The sequence below is a fragment of the Enoplosus armatus genome, chromosome 23, assembly GCF_043641665.1.
Source record: "Enoplosus armatus isolate fEnoArm2 chromosome 23, fEnoArm2.hap1, whole genome shotgun sequence".
NCBI classification, from domain to species: Eukaryota; Metazoa; Chordata; class Actinopteri; order Centrarchiformes; family Enoplosidae; genus Enoplosus; species Enoplosus armatus.
In genome coordinates, this window is record NC_092202.1 from 4155646 (window position 1) to 4178774 (window position 23129).

At 44.1% G+C, this 23129-nt stretch overlaps 1 protein-coding gene across 2 annotated transcripts; it reads right to left on the reverse strand.

Annotated features, from left to right (window-relative positions):
• Positions 1–7008: 7008 nt before the first annotated feature.
• On the reverse strand, positions 7009–21850 carry znf219 (zinc finger protein 219). 2 transcript variants are annotated; one of them, XM_070929788.1, is made up of 4 exons: positions 21811–21850; positions 10384–12706; positions 10045–10191; positions 7009–8363 (listed from the first exon to the last, which is right to left on the reverse strand). In XM_070929788.1, exons 1-4 carry the CDS (start codon positions 21847–21849, stop codon positions 7162–7164), a joined length of 3711 nt encoding a protein of 1236 aa, XP_070785889.1. In that variant the 5' UTR covers position 21850; the 3' UTR covers positions 7009–7161. The 2 variants fall into 2 exon arrangements, with proteins under 2 accessions (XP_070785889.1, XP_070785890.1); XM_070929789.1 differs by lacking the exon at positions 21811–21850 and adding an exon at positions 12960–13052.
• Positions 21851–23129: the final 1279 nt, after the last annotated feature.

Below are 23129 nucleotides of genomic sequence, written 5' to 3' on the forward strand. Positions count from 1 at the left end.
CCTCATGCCCCACCAGATGTTCATAGTGCCCACTGGCGATGTGAGCTGGTGTCACCGCGGCTGCTCGCCTCTCGTTGCAGTGCTTCTGCCAGACTTGGGACCAAAGCCAACAAGAGTGGAGAGCGCTGCGCTAAAACATTGTGTTCTGATCCCGCACCCTGGCTGCGGGGTTTGCGGGGGGAGATGACGGTGTGGACGTTGAAATGACACGAGCCTCTATCGCCTGCGCATGCTTGCTGGAGTGAAATGACACGGTTAATGCCACACAGGTGCACGATGTGGACACAGGGTTTAATATGATGGAGAGGAAAGAAGTAGAGCGCCGACTGCAGCGCGGAATAACTCCAAGAACTGCACTTGTAGCCTGCACCACTTACTCCAAACGGATCCGATCTTAACACCAGTCATGATTTATGCTTTTCACACACACACACACACACACACACACACACTCACCTCGCTCATCTTGGAAACGTGTGCGGAGGGAGTTCTGCAGCAGAAGTGGACTTCACAGTCTTCTCTTCTCTCCGTGCTCAGCCGCTCTCAGAACCGATGCCAAACCGTAAAAGAGTGCTGCAGTGTGTGTGGATGTATGCGTGTGAGAGTGTGTGAGTGTGTGTGTGTGTGTGTGTTGGAAGAAGCTGTGGCAAAAGATAAAACAGTCTTGTTTGCCTGTGGATGCTCCGAGACCGAGTCAAGCGGCGGGCTGACAGAGTGAAGTGATGCTCAGTTCTCCTCCGGTAGAGATGATGGAAGGAAGCTTTAGTGGCTGTAACGGAGGGCTTTATGGGCAACAGGATCTCTCGCTCTCTCTCTCTCTCTCTCTCTCTCTCTCTCGCTGTCTCTCTCTCTCGCTCTCTCTCTCTCTCTCTCTCTCTCTCTCTCGCTGTCTCTCTCTCTCTCTCTCTCTCTCTCTCTCTCTCTCTCTCTCTCTCTCTCTCTCTCTCTCTCTCTCTCTCTCTCTCTCTCTCCCTCCCTCCCTCGCTCTCTCTCGCTGTCTCGCCCACTCAGTCTCAACCAGTCACCAGGGAGCAGACTATTGCCCTAGTAGAGGGATGTAGGCTAATAGGTACATAATAAGAAGGGTAACCCTGGAGCATTTAACTCTGCCGTTAACGGAATAGTGTTAATTGATGTTTTATATATATTTATTTATCTATTCATTTCCTGTGCTAATATCCTGAGCTCTGTGCTCTGAATCTATTTAGTCCAGAAGCTTACAGAGAGACGATTTCACAAATTAAAAGGTGTGGAGGTCGACTTCCTGTTTAGGTGGATTTTGCACCTTTTCCTGAAGCCCCTGCCACAGAGCTGATGTTTGTCCATTATAGTAGAGTGATTAAGTAAAGCCAGCCGCAATTAATGTACGACTTCCTCTCATGTCTTTCAAAATAAATCCCATTTATTAAACCACAAAAGCACAAATAAATTATATTTTGAAGATGAAATCGGTGTTAAATGATAATAAACTTGTTGCTTTCTTCCGTTTGCGCTGTTGATTGCATATTCATAGATCTAGTACTGTATTTATTTTAAAAGACATAGTGTTCTGTATGTTATTTTGAAAGAAAAACCAATGACATCTGGTTGTGTGCAAACTGCTGACTTTACGCTGGTTGGACTGCATTTCTTGAGGTGGGCCATACAAAATGTGTCTTAACCTACACAGTTAATAGTGCTGTTGTTTAATTAATGTCATATGTCATTGGTGTCACTAATAGTTATAATCCAGAGTATGAGTTGGTTATTTCAACCGTGTTATAAGTGTCTCCACTGGAGGGCGCTGTTACACCATCAGAAATCCCAAACTGCTCCTGGTTGGGGATCTCGAGGCTGCTGTAAACTCTCTCCAGGTACACGTAATTAGGAATTAATTAATGAGATGATGCCTGAAGACACTGCAGTGGTCTTTACAGTTGACAACATTTCTGTTGCAGTTAGGAAGAATAGCCGAGGTACACGGATAGATGAGACATCCGGGTACAAACCCTGGGACCCGACGGGTCAAGGGGCCCCTAAACCAGACCGCTTCATACAAAGGGTCTGGCCCCTAAGCCTCTGTACTTGCTTATGGTTTAGTGAGAGTTATGTTTAACCTGCAAACTGTTTCTGAAAAGACAAGAGACATTACATGAAAAAGTCGTTGTGGAACATTTGCTGATTTACCATGGGGACTGTGAAACATCAGAAGTGTTTCTGTTCACGTCTCCAGCAAGAGCAATAACCTTCCTTCTGACATCGATCAGTTCAAAGTTTAAAACATAAACCTTCTGAGTCAGTCAGTGGCTCCCAACGTGGGGTCTCAAGATAAATTGGAGGGGTCACAAGATGATTTCTGCAAACAAAATTAGATTTAATTTTCAGAATTTATTCAAATCTTTGGGGTTTTTTTCTTTGAGAATTACTGAATGATTTCACATCTTCACAGCTCAAAAACCTTTTCAGATATACCCATAGCAAGGAAAAGCACTCATCACATTGCTTCCTCTAAGGGGCCACAATTAAGTCAAAAGGGTTGGGAACCACTGCTGTAGAATACTAATGAAACTGTGATTAACAAGCTTAAATTCCTGAATTTCTAATACATAATGTCCCGACCATACAAACCCATTGTCAGTGGTCCCTAACTGTATGTATATGTAGACATTCTCCTCTTATTACAGGTAACTCAAATTGAGTTATTCGCCATTTGTAACACCCTTAGAGCTATATCTATAACCTAACCTGTGTAGAAACAAAGATCAAGTTGGAGGGGAGGAATGGGGAGTCCCACCTCCTGCATTTCTACTCAAAGCCACAAGAGGGCTCCCTTTTCCAAAAGTTGCACTTGGTTTTGCTCTCTGGGAAACAAGCACTGCTTGGTTCAGACTGTGGATTGTACTTCAGCATCCTTAACTCTTGATATGAACAAATATTTAGGGTAGATGACCGTCAGAAGTCTGGGGGTTTATGTAAGCACATATATGAGCATATAAACCTTCAAAAAAGAGAGACAAGGCGTCTGGTGTAGAAAGACATGAAAAAGAGAGACAAGGTTATTTTGTTCGTGTTTATTTATTTCTAATGCGTTTTATTTTTATTTTTTTTTATCTGTCCACAAAGTCATATTAGTCACTACTATGTTAGATCAGTTTTCCCTCACTGCAATGGCAGTAAACTACACAAGAGCCCAAACCCAGCATGGCCCCCTCACCTCGCAAAGATTTGTCATTTCATAATAAACAACACCTTCAAAACAATCATACCTATATATACTGTATACGTAGGATCAGCCCATATGATACCCACTAAATTATAGTGTTATCCTTTTGGTGAAATTATCTGATTCACATTCCAGAGAAAATAAGGTGCAATTTTCACACGTTTGAAAAATCACAAGGGAGCCACATTGTATTCAGCTGAAAACACGTGCAAATGTGACAGGATAGTTTTTCCAACTTAACTCAGAGTCAAACGAACTCAAGGATGCTTTCTTGGTCTTTTTGTGAAGTCTGAAGGTAATTTGAAGAGTGAACTCACCTTTGCTTTGCTCATTTAATGGATGCCAATGGGTGTCTAAGTAGGAGCTCCTCTCAAAAATGGGGAAATACACCTTCAACACTCAGGAGTTTGGAACTATTTTATCCAAAAAAGAGTTCATATTCCTGCTACTTTGATATTATCTCACTTCCTTAAGTGAAATTAGCAACTTTATAAATACATTTTCTTGAAACAGATGGTTTTAATAGACCAATTGTCCATCTTTGGACAAATGTGAAGGTATATTTCACCAGTTATCAGAGACACTTCTACTGATCACATAGACACAAAAAAGGCTCCCATGTGTTTGTCTAACTCTTAGTAAGTAGATAGTTTAGTTTCTCTGAAATCAAAATATACCTTCAAAAGAGTAAATTGGCTCAAGTGCTGCTTAAGTCTTTCAGAGAGGATATTTTTTTTGGGGAATGGAGTTTGAGTCAAAGGCTGCTGTTTTACATTCAAATCTCCAGAGAAGAACGCTACTTACACAAAAGGTTTATTTTGAAAATCTGTCATCACTGAGCATATTTCTGTCATTAGACATCTAGATTGATTGGCAGGCTGTTTTATTCCCGTCTGCCGGTGGGAGGAGTAGAAGGGACCATCACTCAGGTTTGTGCTCTCTTTAAAAAACACAACATCTCTAGTGCTATCTGTACAACATTCAACAACACATTTCTCTTGTTTTTTTTTTTTTGTTGTTTTTTTTTTTTAACCATAATGCCAAAACAATAATAATTATCATTATAAGAAGAGCATTTTTCCATCTCAACGGCATTGAACAAACACCACACAAACTGAAATAAAAATCTAATAAAGGCCTCAATACCAGATAGTACACGTCACCTTCAAGTGGTGCTAGAGATAGACAGTTTACAGACGAGAGAGGGGCATGGAAGAAGAGCAAGCATGAGAGGGGAAAGGAGGAAGGAGGGGTTAAAGAATAAGTATGAGGAAAGAGAGAAGACAGGTGAATTATTTTGTTTTCTCAAGTTGATACATGCTTTAGTGTCACCTCGGACATGTTTTGGCACCGTATGAGATTAAATATAATATCCATTAGACTTACACTTGGGCTTTGGTTTACCAAGGGTTAGTATTAAGACCAAAAGTAGTCTAACCCTACATCTATAATGATTTAAAGGTCTAAAGGTTAGGTAGTCCATTCTTTCAAGAGTCTAGCCATGCTAGATTGTAATCAGGCCTAGTGACCTCGTTTAAGGCCGAACGGGCCTGAACAGTAGGAGAGAAATCTGGTATGAAGACGGCTTCCCCCCCCAGGAGAGAGAGGTCAGGAGGTAAAGACTAGAGAAAAGGATTAGGAAAATGGGCTGAGGTGATAGGAAGAGAAAAGAGGAAGAGAGGAGGGAAGTGTAAGGGCAGAGACAGAGAGGAAGAAAGAGAGTGTGTAGATATAGGCTAAGTGCTTTTGGTGAGTTTTACAAAATACACCAGGAAGTGCTTGAAACAGAAGGCACGATGGCATTGACAGTAGTTGTTAAGGAGACACCACTAAGGGACTTTCACTACAAAACTCATAAGGTGCTCTAAAAAGAGAACTTAAACACATTAATGCACATTATGGTGTGGTTGCAACCATAGAATACCCCATCAAAAAGTCGTCTAAGATAAATAGTGGTTGATAACCAGCGTAAGGGGATATTACTCTCTCACACACAAGAATTCAAGATAAGATTGTTTTCAATTAATAGCAGTGGATGTGTTGATGTTCACACAAAAATGATGCACTTTGAATTTGAACTTTCTTTAACAACCAGTTCAGTGGTTGGATATCTGATACACTGATCAACTGATTGACCGATTTTGCTAATCGATGGGGTAAATCTATTGAAACCACAGCTTTACACATTTGAAACGACAACAGAAAGTGACAACTTCCATTGAAAAAACGTTTGGTCTATCGATAAAGTCAAAATAAAAACAACTACTTTGGGAACTCAAACCTTGCACAGTGCTCTGTATAGACATTCCAACTAGTCTTAGCTCACAAACATTATAATCAATATTACCTATATTGATAACCTTTTTCTGTAAGCATTTTGAAATGAAAATAAACAAAAATCTGCTTTTTTTTTCTTGTCTTTACAAAAGCTACACATATTCTACTGGGATGTCTATGCATTTGTTAGTGTTTTAATAATTACTCCTACCATTGTCTTTTCTTATAAAAAAGAAGAAGAGAGGGAATCTACTCATCTAGAAGACACCATACCCCAAGAGTACAGTTTGTTTCTCAGATTTAGTCCTGTTTGGCAGGGATACTGCTTTCTTTTGCGTTCTCTACCTTGTATCTTCTCTCCTGTGGAGAAAAAAAATGAAATTGTTCCTTTTTTGACACAGTCGCTAAGTCTCTGTCTCTTTAAAGAGGGTGTGTCAGTTGATTGTGTTTCAGGGGCTCGAGCGGCGTCCCTACAGCCCTCAAACAGACTCCCGCTCTGTGTTTTTGTTCTTTTCCACGCATCTACATTGCCTTGGCAACCCAACCTGCATCCGGCACCATTGTAAACACTGAATTTTGAACTGTGACCCCTTTTTATCACTCAGCCTTTGACCTCTTTTATCGCATTATACATTATTTATATCTACTGCTTTTTTTTTTTTGTTTTATTTTCAAGCTGAGCCACAAAACGGCTGCCGTCTGTGTCAAGGACATCACGCTACGACGTAGCATTTCTTTTACAACTTAACTATTCACAACACCCTAGAACCACTTTTAACAAATATACTGTACTTAAATTGTTTTAAACTGTATATTCAGATAAAATGAATGACCTAACAGAGCCTTGATGCGAAGGAATACCAGAGACTCTCTTGACAACATACATGAACAGGCACTAACTGAAAAAGAAAAAAATGTTACAAACTTTTCTTTCAGTTTTTCTTTAGGACAATCGTCAAGAAACACTTTTCAGACACACAAGGCAGTGATATATAGTTGAGGGAAAGCACACGGCCTGCAAGTTACCTCATGCCTTAAATTAATACCAAATAGCTTAGCTGAGGTTCACAGCTTGAAACTTTTCTAGACTAAACTTTCCTCCATATCTGTGTGGGCTGAGGAGGAGCTTGAAGTTTGAGGTTTCAAACTGTTCAATGGTCAGTCCGGAGAGCATCTCTTCACAGCTGGCTTCAACTTGGTCAGTATAGTAGTCTGGGGAATACAGTCCATTATTCGCGTAAAATAAATGCATGTGGAATGATGCGGGATCTGCCCCTAAATCTTATACATGTTTCTTTCATTTATGAAATCTTAAAAATCATCCATCTTGGAGGGAAGCTTGGGCGAAAAAAAGAAGAAAAAGTGGCCTACAAGATCCTGAAAAGATGCATCCATGCTCTTTTATACAGGAAGGTTATTTTGTGGATGACCACACTGTCAGAACTGAAGTAGATGAATAATGTCGGAGAGACCATAACAGCAGTGGTCCCCGTCCTCTTCAAAACGTCAGGAGTCAAGAATCCTCTGTCCAGAAATGAAAGTATAATGGTGCAATTATTAATTTAGCCTTAAACCCCTTTTCTCTCTGAAAAGCTACCTGCCCCTTCTTCAGTTCTGTGTCAAATGTAGTTGAAAACATCAAACCCAACTCTCCAATTTAAATGGTGTCATCCAAAATCATTTTAATCTGTTAAGACTCTTTCCTCCTCTCCCAACATGTGGTTGGAGTTCAGGCCTGGTGAAAGAGTGAGGGACATCCTCAGATCCTGGTCCTCCGAATCCTCCAGACTGCTGTTCTCCAAATTCTCTTCCAATTCCTCCTCTTGCTCTTCCTCATCCCCCTCCACCTTCCCCTTGAGTGCCAGGCCGTCTCTTACATTGTTGGATACTGAGGCCACGTTGGAGTCTGGGTGGTCGAGAATGTTGTCCAGGTGTTCTGCTGTATCCTCAGAGAGCCCGTTCAGGGTCTTGGCCTGAGTTGAGGACCATTCCCCCAGGGGTGCCTGGGACTCTGCCTCGCTCACATGCCTCCATATTGTCAGAGGGTCAAGGTCGGAGTGATCCGTCCTGGGCTTGGTAGCTTTTGAGGCTCCATCATCATCCAAGGTAGTCGAAGGGCCTCTCTTGCGCCTGGACTTACTGGTGTGGTTGACCTGGAGATGCATGGCCATCAGCTCTCCTGAGGACGTACGGAAAGGACAGAACAAACACTGGCTGAGTTTGACCCCTGTTGAACTATCCCCTCCGCCATCTCCACCTCCTCCGACACCTCCTCCTTCCCCTACGCTCATGCCTCCATCCTCCTCCATCCCTCCAAGGCCAGGTGAGGGGCGACGGGACAGATCCAGGGGTTCAAACCCACCCTCTTGAGTTGAAGATGCAGGTCCTTCCTTGTCACTCAACGGCTGAACCATTCGGCTAGTAGTAAGGGGCTTGCGACGGGACACTTTAGGGGCCTTTGATGGGGGAGACTCCCTGATCCAGCCTCCTTCCATTCCACCTTGGTAAAGGGCCCCCATCACCCCAGACAGATACCTGTACTGGGTCTCCAAGTCGACATCCCTTAGAGCTGCCAAGGCCTTCCGATGCTCCCGCTGATCTGGAAGTCCTAGAAGCCAGGACTGCTGGCTGGGCCGAGAGGTGGCGGTGTCGGTTGGGCTTCGGTTGACTGGGCAGTGGTTGAGCTGGGATCGGCGCTGCTTGGCCAGCCCAGAGGTTCCAGAGGTCAGACTGTTGATAGTGGAGGTGAGACCAGTGGAGGAGGAATTGGAGGAGGCTGCTAAGGCATTGCGTTGCTCCCTGTGGTGACGCTGGAGGTGGTACTTCAGCGAGCCCGACTGGGTACCTGCATAGTCACAGTGGGGACATTTGTAGGGTCTCTCACCTAGAGAAAACAAGATTAACATAATAAGATGGGGAAAATGGTATTGGAGTTTCAACAAGTAGCACCTAAAACATAATGAAATGAATAGCGGCCTGAAAAGTCAGAAAAATACATTCAAAAGTCTGAAACACTACAGACAACAAATGGTCAATAAATTGTAAAATAACTGGTATGGTCCTTTTTAAACTGTGGTGAGTGGGAGATGTAGTTACACATTTTAAAGGGAGATGGCAGTATTCCATCACTGATTAAAATTACACTGTTGGGAAAGATAAAGAGGAGGGGGCATCATGCTGAATGAGGCATATCAACAACAGGAAATGTATTGCATATGAAAAGCGTAAATTATCTTATTCACAAGAACAACAAAAAAAAATGAACACAGTAGGAAGAACACAGCTCTATTGATGAATGCAGATGTGCAAGCAAAAAAAGTATGAACAATTTGATTTTGTTGCTGAAGCAAAAAGAAATAAAGGGATGTAAGTCTCGAGGGGCAATAATCTCAAGAGGACAGTAATATCAAGAGAGTATTATGATAATTTGATGCCTTCACTTAAATTACTGACCATGTGGTAATCACTTGATGGCACAGAGAAGCAATAGTGCATGAAAAAAAGAGCTGTATGCTATCATGAATAATATAGCTGTAATGTGATAGGTCCTGTCAGCCATAGATGAGTATTCATAATGGCAATACTAAATAGATTTCATTGAATGCTTTCTGGGCACTGTCTCACTGGAAAGACTTGGATGTGCTCCAGTTACCAGTTGCCGGAGATTGGTGGCATCTCAGAAATGGAAGAGGCGTCTTAATTTTGATCAAATACATCAAACGAAGGCAAATAATAAAAAATGGCAATGGCTCATGCTGATAATGAATATGGATCATATGGAGTGTGAGTGAGTGCTGTGAGAGTTCCCATTTTTTTTCATTTAAGTCCTACTCACTTGTCACCAGAAATTCAGTATGAGGTTTTTAATTTTTGTTTTGTTTCTTTAAGTCTTGGAAAATCCTGTTAAGAGTCTGTTGTTGAAAGTGTCTGCTGGAGTGCCCTGTGTCTCTGCTCTACAGTCAGAATAATTTAGAAATGATTTGAGGTAAATTGCAGATTGGCTTGCTTCAAAGATAAGGTGAGAGAATGTGAGTCTGTGAGAAAGATTAAAGGCAAAAAATGTATTGTAGAGAAATCTGTGAGCGTATACTTCATGCCGTGATGTTTACATAAGAATCATTATACTTTATCTAAAAAACTATTTCACTTTGCATAATTTAGAGTTCGGCAAATCAAGATGAGAAAAAAAAGAGTACTATTTAATTACTGGAAAATAAATAAAAGGTTTTTTGTACCTTTCTTGGGCGTGATGTTACAGGCTAGTGAGATAAGTGAGCTTTTTACTGAGATTTTAATCCCTGGAATGGTTTGATTTTTCCTCAAAAACTACTGTTAATATACCCTCGAGCAAGGCACTTAACCAGGAGTTGCTCCACTGGAGCTGCTCGGTTGCCTGCAGTAGAGGGCTATGATTAGCGCTGGCCAGCTCTCTGGGGTAAATATGTAAAAAAAGAAAAAAGAAAAAGGTAATGCCATTAAAGCGAGGATGCTCAATGAAACCTTTCCAGGGATTTTTAAAGGTTAAAAAAGTAAATGTAGTTTGTTAAACTCACAGCAGTTCTCACCTGTGTGAACTCTCAGGTGCACTTTGAGATGGTGTGAAGAACGGAAGGCTTTACCACAGTAGGGGCAGTCTTTTATCCCTCTACCACGCACTCGCTCCCTGGTGGGAACTGAAGGTATGGAGGAGACTGCTGTCAAGCCATTTTCTCCTGCAAGTGGAGAAAAAGGGTGGAAAAAATGTAAAGATAACAGCTGGTGTGAAGCCCCCCCCAGAGAGCTTCTATTTACAACAGAAAAGCAGAATGAAAATATTATACTTGTGATAACAACTCATTACATTATATGTGAGCAAACAAACACAACTCAAAACACAAAATAAAAAATAGCAGATATGATTGTACCTTTGAAGCTTGAGATGACAGAGTGAAAGCCCGTAGCTGCTTGTTGTGATCCACCACTGTGCAGTTTTGATTCCTGTCTCACTTCTCCCGTTTGTTGGGATCCACCACTGTGTAGCTGAGATTCCTGTCTCCCCTCACCGCTGTCTCCTCTTCCAAGCCCCGCTCCTCTACGACTACCACTCCCCTCCTCTTCGCCCCCACCTCCTTTCTGGGGCCTCTGAGTGTGAACGCGAGCATGAACCACCACCTGCTGCAGGCTGCGGAATAGCTTTCCACAGTCTGGGCATTCCCATGGCCCTCCCGCTCCTCCAGACTCTTCTCTCGGATCCAGGCCTCCAAGGTAGGCTCTGACTTGGTCGGCCTCTGTGATCACCGAGCTCCGACCTGGGCCTCGCTGGCCTTGCTGCTGGCCTCGCTGGTGGGGCCTCTGTTGCTGCTGCTGAGCTACTGCCAGGCTGCGAGCCACCAGCTGCCACCAAGTTGCCTGGTCCCCTCCTTCTGAAACTGAAGCTGTAGTTTCACCTGTGCCCCCTCCTCTAGTTGCTCCCCCTCCTCCTAAGCCACTAATGCCTCCACCACCGTTTCCCATCTCTGCCACCTGAGCCACTGCTTGAAGTCTCTCCATGCAGCTGGCCCCACTGCCATCACTGGGCAACCCCAGGTAGCCCAGGATGGCTGATTTGCTTGAGCCCATCCCAATTCTGCCTCCAGTTTCCCTGTCTGATCTTCCTTGTCCACCTCTGCCACCTCCTCGCTGGGCCAGAAGGAGGCTTGAGTAGAGGGCATTCAGAGACTGATTACTAACAGAGCCTTTGGCCTGCTGCTCAGCACCTCCTGGTCCTCCAAGGGCTCCCAGCCCAGCCTTCAGCCCAAGTTTGTTGAGATGTACTTTCATGTGGTTTTTGAGGAACCAAGGCTCCTTGAAGCCACGGCCGCATACCTGGCACTTATGGTCCAAGGAGTCCTTGTGCTTTCGCATGTGTCCCTTCAAGAACCAAGACTGGGTAAACCGCTGTCCACAAATATCACAGCGAAATGCTGGCAGTGAGGGGGACGCAGCTGCTGTAGCGGCTGATGTCACCTGTGGGGTACTTGGGGTTGGGGCTGGGGTATGGGTTGGGGTGGGCACAGGAGTGTCAGGGGTTGCAATGACTAGCCTGGAATTGAAGGCCGGTGGCAGAGCAGGTACCTCAGGGGAAGGGTGGCACTCCTGCAAGTGAGAAGCCAGGCTCTCTTCTTGGCTGGCAGAGAAAGGACAAAGAGTGCATTTATACGGGTTATGGAGAATGCGGACATGGCGCGCCAACTCCGAAGCCGTGCGGAATTTTCCTTTGCAGGCATGGCAGCGAAACGTAGGCGCTATGGGAGTAGAAGCACCCTCCACAATGGTAGAGGAGAAGGGAGAGGTCACAGAAACAGGGTCCTCTGTAAGTGGAGGGGTCAATGGTGTGCTGTCATCCAGTAAAAAGTTTGGGTTCTGGTCTGTCTGTTGGCCGTCATCTAGACCTTTGACCTCACCATCAACATCCTCTTGTTCTGTGAGATGCTGGATGAGAGTCCCTGGCAGTAAACGCTGGTTTGGGTGACTTCTGTGATTCTGGTTCAAGTCTTTGTGATTCTGTTGGATTTTGAGGTGCTGCTTTAGGGGTGCTGAGGGGAGTCCAGTCCGGTATAATGCTGAAGCTCGGCGGTCTCGGTCCAGACTGTGAGCTCGGGCGTGAAGAGACAAAATGCTTTGGAATCGAAATCTCTTCCCGCACACGTGACAGGGAAACCTGAGTGCAGGCCCTGATGAGGCCCCTCCCACTCCAGGTATCGCCCTGGTAACAGTATCCTTCTGGAACAGCTGGAGGTCTAGCTCGTCATTGCAGTTTCCACTCTGCCCTGATGAGAGGGCCAGCTCCAGGGCTCCAAACCCAAGGAGTGGCGCTGATGGCGTGTCCGGTGGAGAGGAATCCAAACAAGGGCTGCGTCCAGCTTCTTGTCCCGCTCCTCCTGGGAACAGAGCCACTGCCGGGGTTGGGGACGGAGGAACTCCATCCAGCCCTTCTTCGTCGTCATCTTCTTCATCAACATCGTGGTGATTGTTATTATTGTCCTCGTGGAGGGGGAAAGGAGAGAGGGGGAAATAAGGCGTGGACTCCAGGCTCTGAGGGGAAGGTTCAGGGCTGTGAATGGGCAGGACAACAGGGCTGTCAGGCAGAGAGAGCAGGGTGTGAGGAGAGGAGGCCTGGGGGCTGTGGTCAAGGGATGGCAGTGTTGGGGGAGACTGGGGCTGCTCACAAGAAAGAGACAACACACACTCCGGTGGAGAATCCATCCTCTATCAGTACAAAACACAGAGAGAAGGAGAGAGGCAGATAGTGAGTGGGACTGATGACTTAAGAGGAGTTACAACTTTAAAAACCTAGAGGAAAGGTTAAATTTGCATGCTGTGCATAATTGTCAACTGTAATATGACCTTGACCAGATCTGGAAAATAGCCAAAGAAATAGCCATAATCAAAAGGTATTGGTGTGCCTAACATACATTCATATGTCTGTATATGTGTACGTATGAGAACAATAGGGAATTACCAGCAGTGTGTGTGATGTTATGCCATTCTTTAGTGTCTCGGCTGACAGTGGACACACTTCTGTGGCAGCCTCCTCCTTTAATTTTCTAGGGGACAAAAACAAACAAAACCCCCCCTGATGATAAATGAGAAACTTCACTTAAATATGAGTTATTTGCAATCAAATAGCTATTATCTAAATAAAGACTTTATTAAAGAAGAAATTAGCAATACTAGTGTCAATATAGACGAGACTCTTCAAATGTATTTCATCTTAAATGCTACTAGCAGAGAATCAAATGCATACTTATTACAGCACTGTTTTGAATGTGGTTTAATGCATGTAAATGTTTAGTACAAAGCAAATCTTTATTTGATCTTCATCTACTCTCCAGTCTGCGTAGGTGTATGCATGCGCTTGAATGTGTAACAGGTGTGCACCTGTTCTGCCTCCTGCATGTATTCACAATGCACTCCAGCATACTGTTAGCACATATGGGATGATTAGCCGGAGTGTGAATGTGCACCGGTGTGTATCTGTCTGTGTGTGTTAGTGTGTGTTTAGGAGTTAAGGGCACCACCACAGGACATGGACTGTCCCAAACAGGATGGGCGAGCGATGTTTTGACTTCCCCACACACCCTTCCTGTACTCTCATACAGTAGCAGCTTTTTTGCTTAAATCAGGACTCTATACACACATGCACATAACCACACACACACACACACACACTCACGTACAGTATGCATGCACTTTATGCACGGCGATATTTGTTAAATCTACTGCCTGGGTGTGGTGGCTTTGACCCATGCACTGCTTAGTCATGGTTACTTGTTTAAGTAATGTACAAATGTAAGCTTATTCTGCCGTTGTGTTGACTGCACTGCAACCGTCACCCCAGATAACAGAGTCAGCTAAAATGTAAAGTGTGATATACAGCATATTGAACACACAAGTAGTTTGGCAAGCCCGCTCACACACCCAAATATTTTGAGTGCACAGCAGTTTGCATCAGTTAGACTGGATTTATGCACATTGGCTGTTTTTGTCCATCATTTGGTGGAGTTGAGAAGCAGCAGAGGCGCCCACAACAAAACAAAAGGTCATCAATCATTGTGGCAAAACAATGGAACATCTGTGTTCGCAGGTGTGTTGCCCATGTTTGTGTTCATGCGGCGGTATGGTCACATATGTGTTTATATGATCTGCTGGATTTGTGCATGCATGCATACGTGCACGCGTGTGTGTCATTGAGGCTGGATGACAAAGAGATTCTCATGTAGCCAGTTGACATTTTAGCTCAGCTATGACTCACAGGGATATCACACCATATCAATCACATAAACACACACACTCACACACAACCACAGACACGCACACGCTCACACAGTCCTTTCTTAATCCACCATTATTGTTCTTTCTCTCCCTGTCTTCCTTTCCCTTCTGTCTTTCTTTCTTTCTCTGATTCATACTCCTCCCATCCCCCTCTCATTCTCTCGCTCCCTCCCTCCGTCTATTATTCACTAATTTTCTTTCATTCTCTCCCTCTCTCTTTCTTTCTCTCCTGCAGTGTTGCCAGTTGGCGGAGTGCCAGGGAATGCTGATATCAGCTGGTAGATTGGGCCCTGCCAACATGGCGAAGAGCAAAAATGAGAAAGGAGGCAGACAGAGAGAAAGAAAGAGACAGAGAGAAACATACAGTGCATTTACAAACTGGGCAGCATTAAAAAAAAAAACACACTGTCAGAAGCCATGTGAATGAAAATGATTTAATGTGATTGCCAGCATGGTGTTGAAGGGGAAAAGGGGGAAGAAAAATAGGGTAAAGAGACAGACGTGCTGGAACAGAGAATAGGAGAGAAATCAGAGTGGTGGAGTGGCAGGCTGGGGCATAACATGAAGAGAGAACAACAGATTTAAATAATTTGAGAAGTCAGCACACAGACATATACATCCAGACAGACAGAGAGAGATACAGAAAGGGGGAAGAAAGAAAAAAGGAGACCGGCTATCTACATGTATCTGCAGCGGTGTTAAGTCTGATGGCATTATCATATGAATATCACCATCACAATGCATTGTTCTACCGTGACGGTGGCTGTCGCCAACCACCGGCCCTGTCATGCCAATAAAGACAATTTGGATAGATGGAGAGAAGGAGATAGGGTGCAGCAAAGGATGCAGGGAAGGGGGTTGGGGCGACTGAGGGACAGAAATCAGATTGAAATTAGGTGGAGCAGAAGCACATCACAACCAGGTGTAAATGAACCAAGAAATGCAGTGAAGAACCAGCCACCTAAACCATCTCCGGACATGGTCGGAGACACATTTGTCCGCATTATCAACAAATGCAAATCATTCCTAATAAGCAAATTTGAGTACTTTTGTTTGCAATTGCGCGCCGAAACTGCACCCAAATGGATCGTGCAGGCACTCAACAAGGTGCTAGGTGTCAGTTTTAAAGGATGCGAGTACTATACGAAGAAGTGATGCACCTGGTAGTTTTGCAAGGGAAGGAGAAATCTGATTTTTTGAAAGTACATCATAGAAACGCATTTCTAATGTCAGGTGCAAATGGGATCCACCTAAATCATCCAGCCAGGGGAGGGAAAAACGATGTCGTATATTCCTGCTCTTTCATTGCCCCCCCCCCCCCTCCCCGGTCTCTGACCCTGAAATTTGCAGTGAACATGCAGCAGTGTATCAACATTGCAATTCACACGGTAATGACAGCTTAAAGCATATCGCTGTTGTGTTAAGCATTGCCATGATGTTGTCATTACAGTAATTGCAGTGTAACTTTGCGGGCACTGAGATAGCTGATTTTGAAGTACAGAATTAGCTTTACTGGAAATTAGTTTTCATGACGGAGGTCAGTATGCCAACTTTCCTTTTTAGCCCTCCAAAAACTATTTATTTAAATACTGACAACTGCCCCTGCACTTGTGTCACAAGGTGTGTGTAGAGGAAAGGGGGTGGGGTGGGGGGGGGGGTGTTGCTGAGTCATACATCACATCCGTGATAAATAGTTGCCAAGGGAGTAGGAGCACAATATGTTCAGACAAGTTTATTTTTGGGGGCTTTTGATATCATTGTGTAAATATCCACTGAGTGGTAGAGTTTTATTGTGAAGGCAGTTAGAGCAGGTTTGAACATGCCAGCAGGATACACACCATAATGGTAAATGTGAGGGTGAGAACACCTTTCACTTACTGTTTTTAATAGTGTGTCAGTGTGGGGCGGCAGGAAGTGCGATATCGGCTCAGCTTTACATTAATATGAGTGTAAATGTGTGTGTGTATTGAGAGTGTACACTGCCTGTAACCCTAACCCTTCCAACCTTTTTTGGCTTGTTAGCCTTTATAGCCAGGCAATACCTACTCATCAACCACTCATCACAGTTTGCATAATTAAGTCTGTGCGCTCTTAACTGTGTGATTTTGCCTTTCTCATTTTAATAGTTTTTATAGTTTAAGGAGGCCTGTAGTATTTCAAAGGAAGAAATATTTGAAAAGATGGAAAAATTAAGCATCAATTTCTGTCATCGTCTCATGACCACTGTGATATATTTTGCGTCCCCTTGGGAGGCCTGAATTCCAGGTTGGGAACCCCTGGCCTTTAAGGACACAGAAGAGTGAAAAGCGTATACTACAACTACCTTTTGTGCTGTTTTTGTGTGTGCCTGTGTGTATGTGTGTTTGCTGCACGTCCTCCTTCATGTACCTAAAAATAGGCATCTTCAAGGTCTTAGGCCCGGACCTTAGGGCTTAAAGTAAAACGTGTGTCTGCAGGCCGTGTGTCTTTGTGTGTGTGTACTTCAGTGAATCCTTACAAGTGTATCTTTCTTCCAGCTGTATTACTTGAACTCTCATGTGATGAAGTGTGTGCGAGGTGAGGTGTCCTTTGGGGATAAGTGGGTGTATGAGAGAGTGACCACAAAAAAATGTGTATGAAAGAGAGGATGAGCAGTTGAGGGAGGGGGGGGGGGGTTCTGCTCTCTGTGCGGTACAGTATAATTTGGCCCTGTGGTTTTTATCGCGTGGTCACGTGGCGAACTTCCCCACAGACGGTATTCATTTCCTTTACTTCACCTTTCCCTGAACCCCCCTGCTTCACTCCAACTTTGTCTGGCTCGCGCTCTCCCCTCCCCTCATCTTTAGCTCCAGCACTGATAAGGGGGAAAGTCTCCCACTGTGCCTCCACCACTAACTGTAAAGATGTGACGGTGGATTTCTTGTACAGAAAATGCAAACTTCTGTGCATCATTTTGGTCTGAGAATGGAAGCAATATTGCTATCAAAGGACTCACATCTTTCTGGAAAACAACACTACAGGCACTCATGTTGCTGTTGGGAAACACTGTCCTTCAAATGGTGATAGACTGACATGAGGCTGACCTTTTTTTTTTTTTTTTTAGGACATTTTGTGAGCCAGATAAAGAAAAAGTTGTGCAAAAATGATACAATCAACCCCAGACTCTCGAGCTGTCCTCCGCTCTTTCATCTTTTGCTGGATCCGGGGAGGCCACCAGCAAGAGTTAGTTGAAAAGTGAAAGAAAAATCTTTCATCTGCCACTTTCTCCTGCTCTACTTCTGTACGTTTAACGCTATAACGCTCTACCTCTCCCTCCACTCTCCATCTCCTCTCCAAGCTATTGCTCCTGCTCTTTCTGAATGAATTCCTCCTCCAACGGAGAACACGAGCCGACACTTCCCCGCCGAAGTGGGAGCGACGCGGCGGTGCCAGATCTGAGCGAGTGAATCTGAACGTTGGAAACATCACAGCATCTCGGCAGAGAAACGAGGCTCTGGCTCCAAGTCATACAGGCCGCGCTGTGTCTAAACCAATGAGCGGAGGCGCTGACTGACTCGTCTGATTAGGGATTAAAAAGACTGAGGCCTTTAAAAGAAGAATTGGTTTGGAGCATGCAAATGTCATAAGCAAATCACTGGATGTGTTCTTGCTAAAAGGGTTATCTGTGCACACTAAAGATCACCTGCAGGGGTTGAGAGAAAAGCAAAGGAAGTGGCGATCATGCACCCCACAGGTGAAACAAACGCCAACATGGTGTCTTTATTTTCTAATCAAAAGTCCAAATGCGTCCTGAAAACTATCAATCAAGTAAAGAACATTCTGATCCAATTTAGATCCAAAATGTTCAAATCCTTTCGTCAGCAGTCGCCACCCCCTCCTCTGAAGTGTCCTTGAGCAAGACATCGACTACCCACAAGCCCCAGGGATGCTGACCCTACCCTGTGACCTCCTTGTGGAATAAGTGTATCACATATATATCAGACATGTGAGCATCTATAGAAAAAAATAGAAACTGTTAACAGGAGTTGATTCTTTGTTCCCTCCGGGGATATGTGTTCTCTTTCTTCATGCTTCATCTCAATACAATTCATACACTTTTATATACAAACGTACAGTATATGAGTGTCAATACTTAAATCGACACCTCTTGGTGTAATTCGGGGTGATGCAGCTTGCACAAGGGCACCTTAACAGTATGTATATGAGGTTGGAAAGTAACTTCTGTCGGGGGGGGGGGTTTTGAGCCTAAAGGTGAGAGTATAATCAAAAAGAACTGGCTTGTGTTGTCAGAACACGTTGGAAGGCAAAAGTGTTCATAGCTTTTCTGAATGGCGAGACGCAATAATCGTTTAAATATCGGGATACAGACGTTCCAAGAAGGCATTTGTAGTGTTGCACTCAAACTATGAAAGGTGTGTGTGTGTCGGGGGGGGGGGATACTGACGCCTTAAAACCATCAACATCTCTAACTAACCTTCAGGCTTTCTCTGCTCACCATGTCTTGATGATCGCACCTCTGCGGCCCTATGTTTTAAATCACAGCGTGCTCCTTCTGCCGGCGCCGTGACCTGCTAAGTTCGCTTTGCTGCCGAAAATCATCATGATTGCAGTCAGTCAAACGCACACGGGGGGGGGGGGGGGGGGGAGGAAAGTGTAAACCATCTACCTGTCCACCTCCTAATGTGAAAATCAGTTTGAAAACTGGTGAAACTCAGTGCAAGTGGCACAAGTGGCGTACTATTTAAGTAAGACCCTAATGCTCTAAATACACACTAATCCCGAGCAGCCAGCAGAACTCTCAACAGTCTCAAAATGTCACAATGCAGTAGATTCTCCCTAACTGAGGGCAAGCAGGTGCCTCTCCCGCAGCGCACTAATGACCCAATTATATCAATCAGAAGCCTTGATTGGTGCTACACTCCTCTCCCTTTTACTCTCTCTCCCTCTGTCTCTTTCTCCCTCACATACAATCTCTTCCCCAAGAGCCACCTGGATGGGGTGTATGTGCCCCCTCAAGTCCGGTACAGTATGTACAAAGATGGGGAGGAGGCGGCGTTGATGGTTAGCAGAGGAGGAGGAGGATACTACTTGAGCATAACAAGCAGAGAGGGGTCTGAATGAAGCAAAGCCATTAGACGCTTTTTAACACAGGGCCAGTGTTTCATGTTCATTAGTACAGTAGGCTCCTGGTGAGTATTTGCGTTGGGAAATCATCATCTTGTATCAAAAAGTAGACAACCTGTAGGGGTGCAGGGGGGAATACTTTTCTATCAGAGAGGCGATGCTTATAACGTTTAGTTTTTAACATCACGTGGAGATTTTTAGTTTCCGACAAAGACTGGACAAGGGTAAGATTTTAGTAGCCTCTGTTAACACCAGAGATCACAAAAAGTCACTCCAGTGGGTAAAAAAATCAAACGGAAAAACACTCATTTCAAGAAGAATGTATACAGTTTTCAGTTTTATTTCTTTCATAGATCATATCTGCTTTCAGCTCATATGGGATTTGTTAAGATAATGTGCCGTTTATGTTTATTTGATTTAGAAAATATGTGAAAATCATTTAAAAAAATGCCAGAATAAAAAGATAAGGTAAACAGAGTTTAACAACATCCCTATTTATAGGACAAGCCAGCAATGTCAACCTACTTCCACTATGCACACGCTCTCAAAAGTGTGACATTTTGGGTGGATATAAAAATAGGGCATTTCAGGATCCCTAAACATATTCCATTGGATATGGAAAAGGCGACAGGAGTGTCTTTGGTCAACCCAGATGACACGTCTGCGCCTTATCTCGTGAGGAATTTCCTCCTCGCCCCTATGATGTGCGTCAATAACGTGCAACCATTTTCAGTCGCTCTTTCCCCTCTTCTCTCTCGCGGCCATCTCAATTAGAGGCACATTAATGAAATAAATAACCATCAACAAACAATGCACTAATAAACACCCCCACTAAAATGAGATTAACCCTGCCCGCAGATGGTGTCCGCGCACAATCCCGCTTCCAAAAAATGCGATTAAAAATCATCAACAGTGGGACGTAGTTTTTAGAAGTCGGGGGTGGCGTGTGTGTGTCATGTCAGCCTATCTATCGCTCTCTCCCCTGCTCCATTTTGTTCTTAAATTTTCTATACAAAAGATTAAGGGAGGGGAAAAGACGAGTGAGCGAGCAGGCAGAGGACGGGAGGAAAAAAGTGCCATCATGGATTTCATCTTGAATCCTCTGCCAATCTCCCAAAACCGACATCAGTCCCGTAAAAGCGACGTCGTGTCCAAAAACGCACATTTTTAAAGCAGGGATCAAAAACCGGCAACTTCTCTGCACAGAATACAATTTGGCAACACGCGTTTTGCACACACACACACACACACACGGCCACAACGTTGCATGCCACACTTGCTATGCTACTTTCTGAGCTTGTAGACACTGGAGGTGATGTTAGGACAACTAAACGGGTTGTAGTAAACATCGTAGTAAAAGGTGGGGGAAGTATAACCTTTTATAAAACACTATTACAGCCTGTGGATGCGTTTTTGCGCACATCCCAGATGAAAGTGGCGGTGCTTATCTCGAAAACAATGCACTACACAATGCCTAATGTGTGTCCAACAAAAGAATTAGTCAAGCTAATCGCATCTACCCACAAATTACGCTTTGTAAACCAACTCGCTAACATGCAAAAATCCACTTTTACGCCTGGACAACATGTCTGCGGCTTATCGAAATCCTCCGTTACGCACCGAGAACTTGTGCCTCTTTTCGTAAAAGCTACTTTTTTTTTGGTCAAACGTCGTTTTTTTTTCCCGGAGAGGTTAAAACGGGATACAGAAGAAGAGGTCATAACGCTGCCTAATTTCCAAAACTGGTTTCCTCTCGTGGGTAGAAATAAGTGCTAGCTTAACAGAACTTGGTTAAAGTTACGCGAATTAAAAAAAATACATCTTTAACCACTCCGAGTGACTTTTCGTGCACTTGCAACCATTTTAAAGTGGCGTTTCATTTCGAGTTGACTTGCCGAATCGACTTATTTAAAATGTTACGCCGAGTGTTTTCTGAATTATGTGGGGAAACGGTGCATTTCTCCGGGGGTTTTTTTTTGTCATGTCACGGGCTTTAGGAGGGCTCGCAGGCTACATGCATGTCGGCCACGCGCGCACATACACCGGTTTACATACATGACACACACGTAAAGTGGTCCGGAGCGCGCGGTTACATACATACATACATACGTGCTTCATGCCGATCGCTCGCATGCAAGCACACGCGCACACACACACACACACACACACACACACAGAGACACAATCCAAACTGCAAATAAAAAGCGGAGAAATAACACACAACAACAACTATATTGGCCATTATCCCGTGTGTTGCTCGTGGAAGAAAAAAAAAACAGTCGCAATAAATTCAACAATTTTGGAAATGTTTCATCACCGGTGTCTCGTGCCACCATGCATAAAAGTGTATATGTAAACATAGTGGTGGATCAAAATTAAACTAGATAAATGGAGATATAGGATATATGTTGAAAGTAAAGACTCAGTGTACTTACGGGAGAGGCGGCGAGGAGATTAATGACACGACACGTCATGATTACGTTTCACTTGAATTAAATACATTACGAGTTGGGAAAAAAATGGAAATCAGGGTTGTATACAAGCATACGCCGTTTCCCCCTCCCTCCTCCCTCCGTTTGGTCACCCTCTTCTCTCCCTCTCTCTCTCACTCTCTCCTCCTCCTTGTCCTCCTCCATCTCCCTTTCTTTTCCTTCTCCCTTTTCTCTCCTTTCTTCTTGCGTTTTTTCCCATTTATTGTACAGGAGTGGGTGAATAGGGAGAAGCAGAGGAGAAGTGGGAGGGAGAGTGATGTAGGTTGGAAATGTTAATTATAATCTCAGCACGGGCACCATTTTACAACGCTGTCATCTCTTCACATTTGTATCCTAAATATGGCATCTGGGGTGGCGGGTAGCTGACAGTTTGGAGAGACATTTTTTTTTTGGTGGAGGAAGGAGAAGAAGAAGAAGACGGAAAAAAAAAAGTTTCACACCAATTGAAGTGTGTTAAAAAAGTGATGGCAGGGACGAGAGGCAGCCTAAATGTTGTGGTGAGCCACCCCGGAAGCACATGGCCACTTACAGGATGGGAAGATACTAAGTGCACATATTTGGATGTAGCGTTCCCAACATAAGGTCCGGGGACCACCAGGAGTCACTCATGGGGTTTCTGGGGGTCCCCAGCAAAAATAGCAGCAGTGGGAAAGGCACACTAAAAGTGCAGTATCTGTTTGGGAAAAATACTCCTTACAAAATAAAAGCATGCAGTCGAAATGGGACTTCATTAAATGTATACAGCCCAGGCAAAGTATTTCTAGCAAATTGTACTAAGCCAAACTAATCAAAAGTAAAAGTACTCGTTGTAAATAATGGTTTCTCACGCAGTGCATTGTTTCATATTGTCCTCATCTTATAATACACACTTTCGTACATGGGTGCGCCCACTCTTTTCAGTTGACAATGGGTTTAGTTGTAGCAGGTGCAACTCATGTACCCGCATCAACAACATTTGCATATAAGATCCCCTGCGTCACCCTATCTGTCTTCTTATTAATGGGGTGGGTTTTGATGCACCTCCCCCCGCTAAAAGTTGAAGATTTCTCAAAAGCTACAAAGCTATGTTCATAGATTTTTGGCCAGTTGAAGGTAGAAGAACTCCATAACAAACTCCACTTAACTTAAAAAGTTGTTACGGCTAATTTGTTAGTTAACTATTCGCCTATTCACGGATCCAGCAGACAAAGACCAACATGATCATCTCTTTTCTGACCACCTGATGAATTTAAGTCTAATATTCACTCTCCTTTTATCTCTTT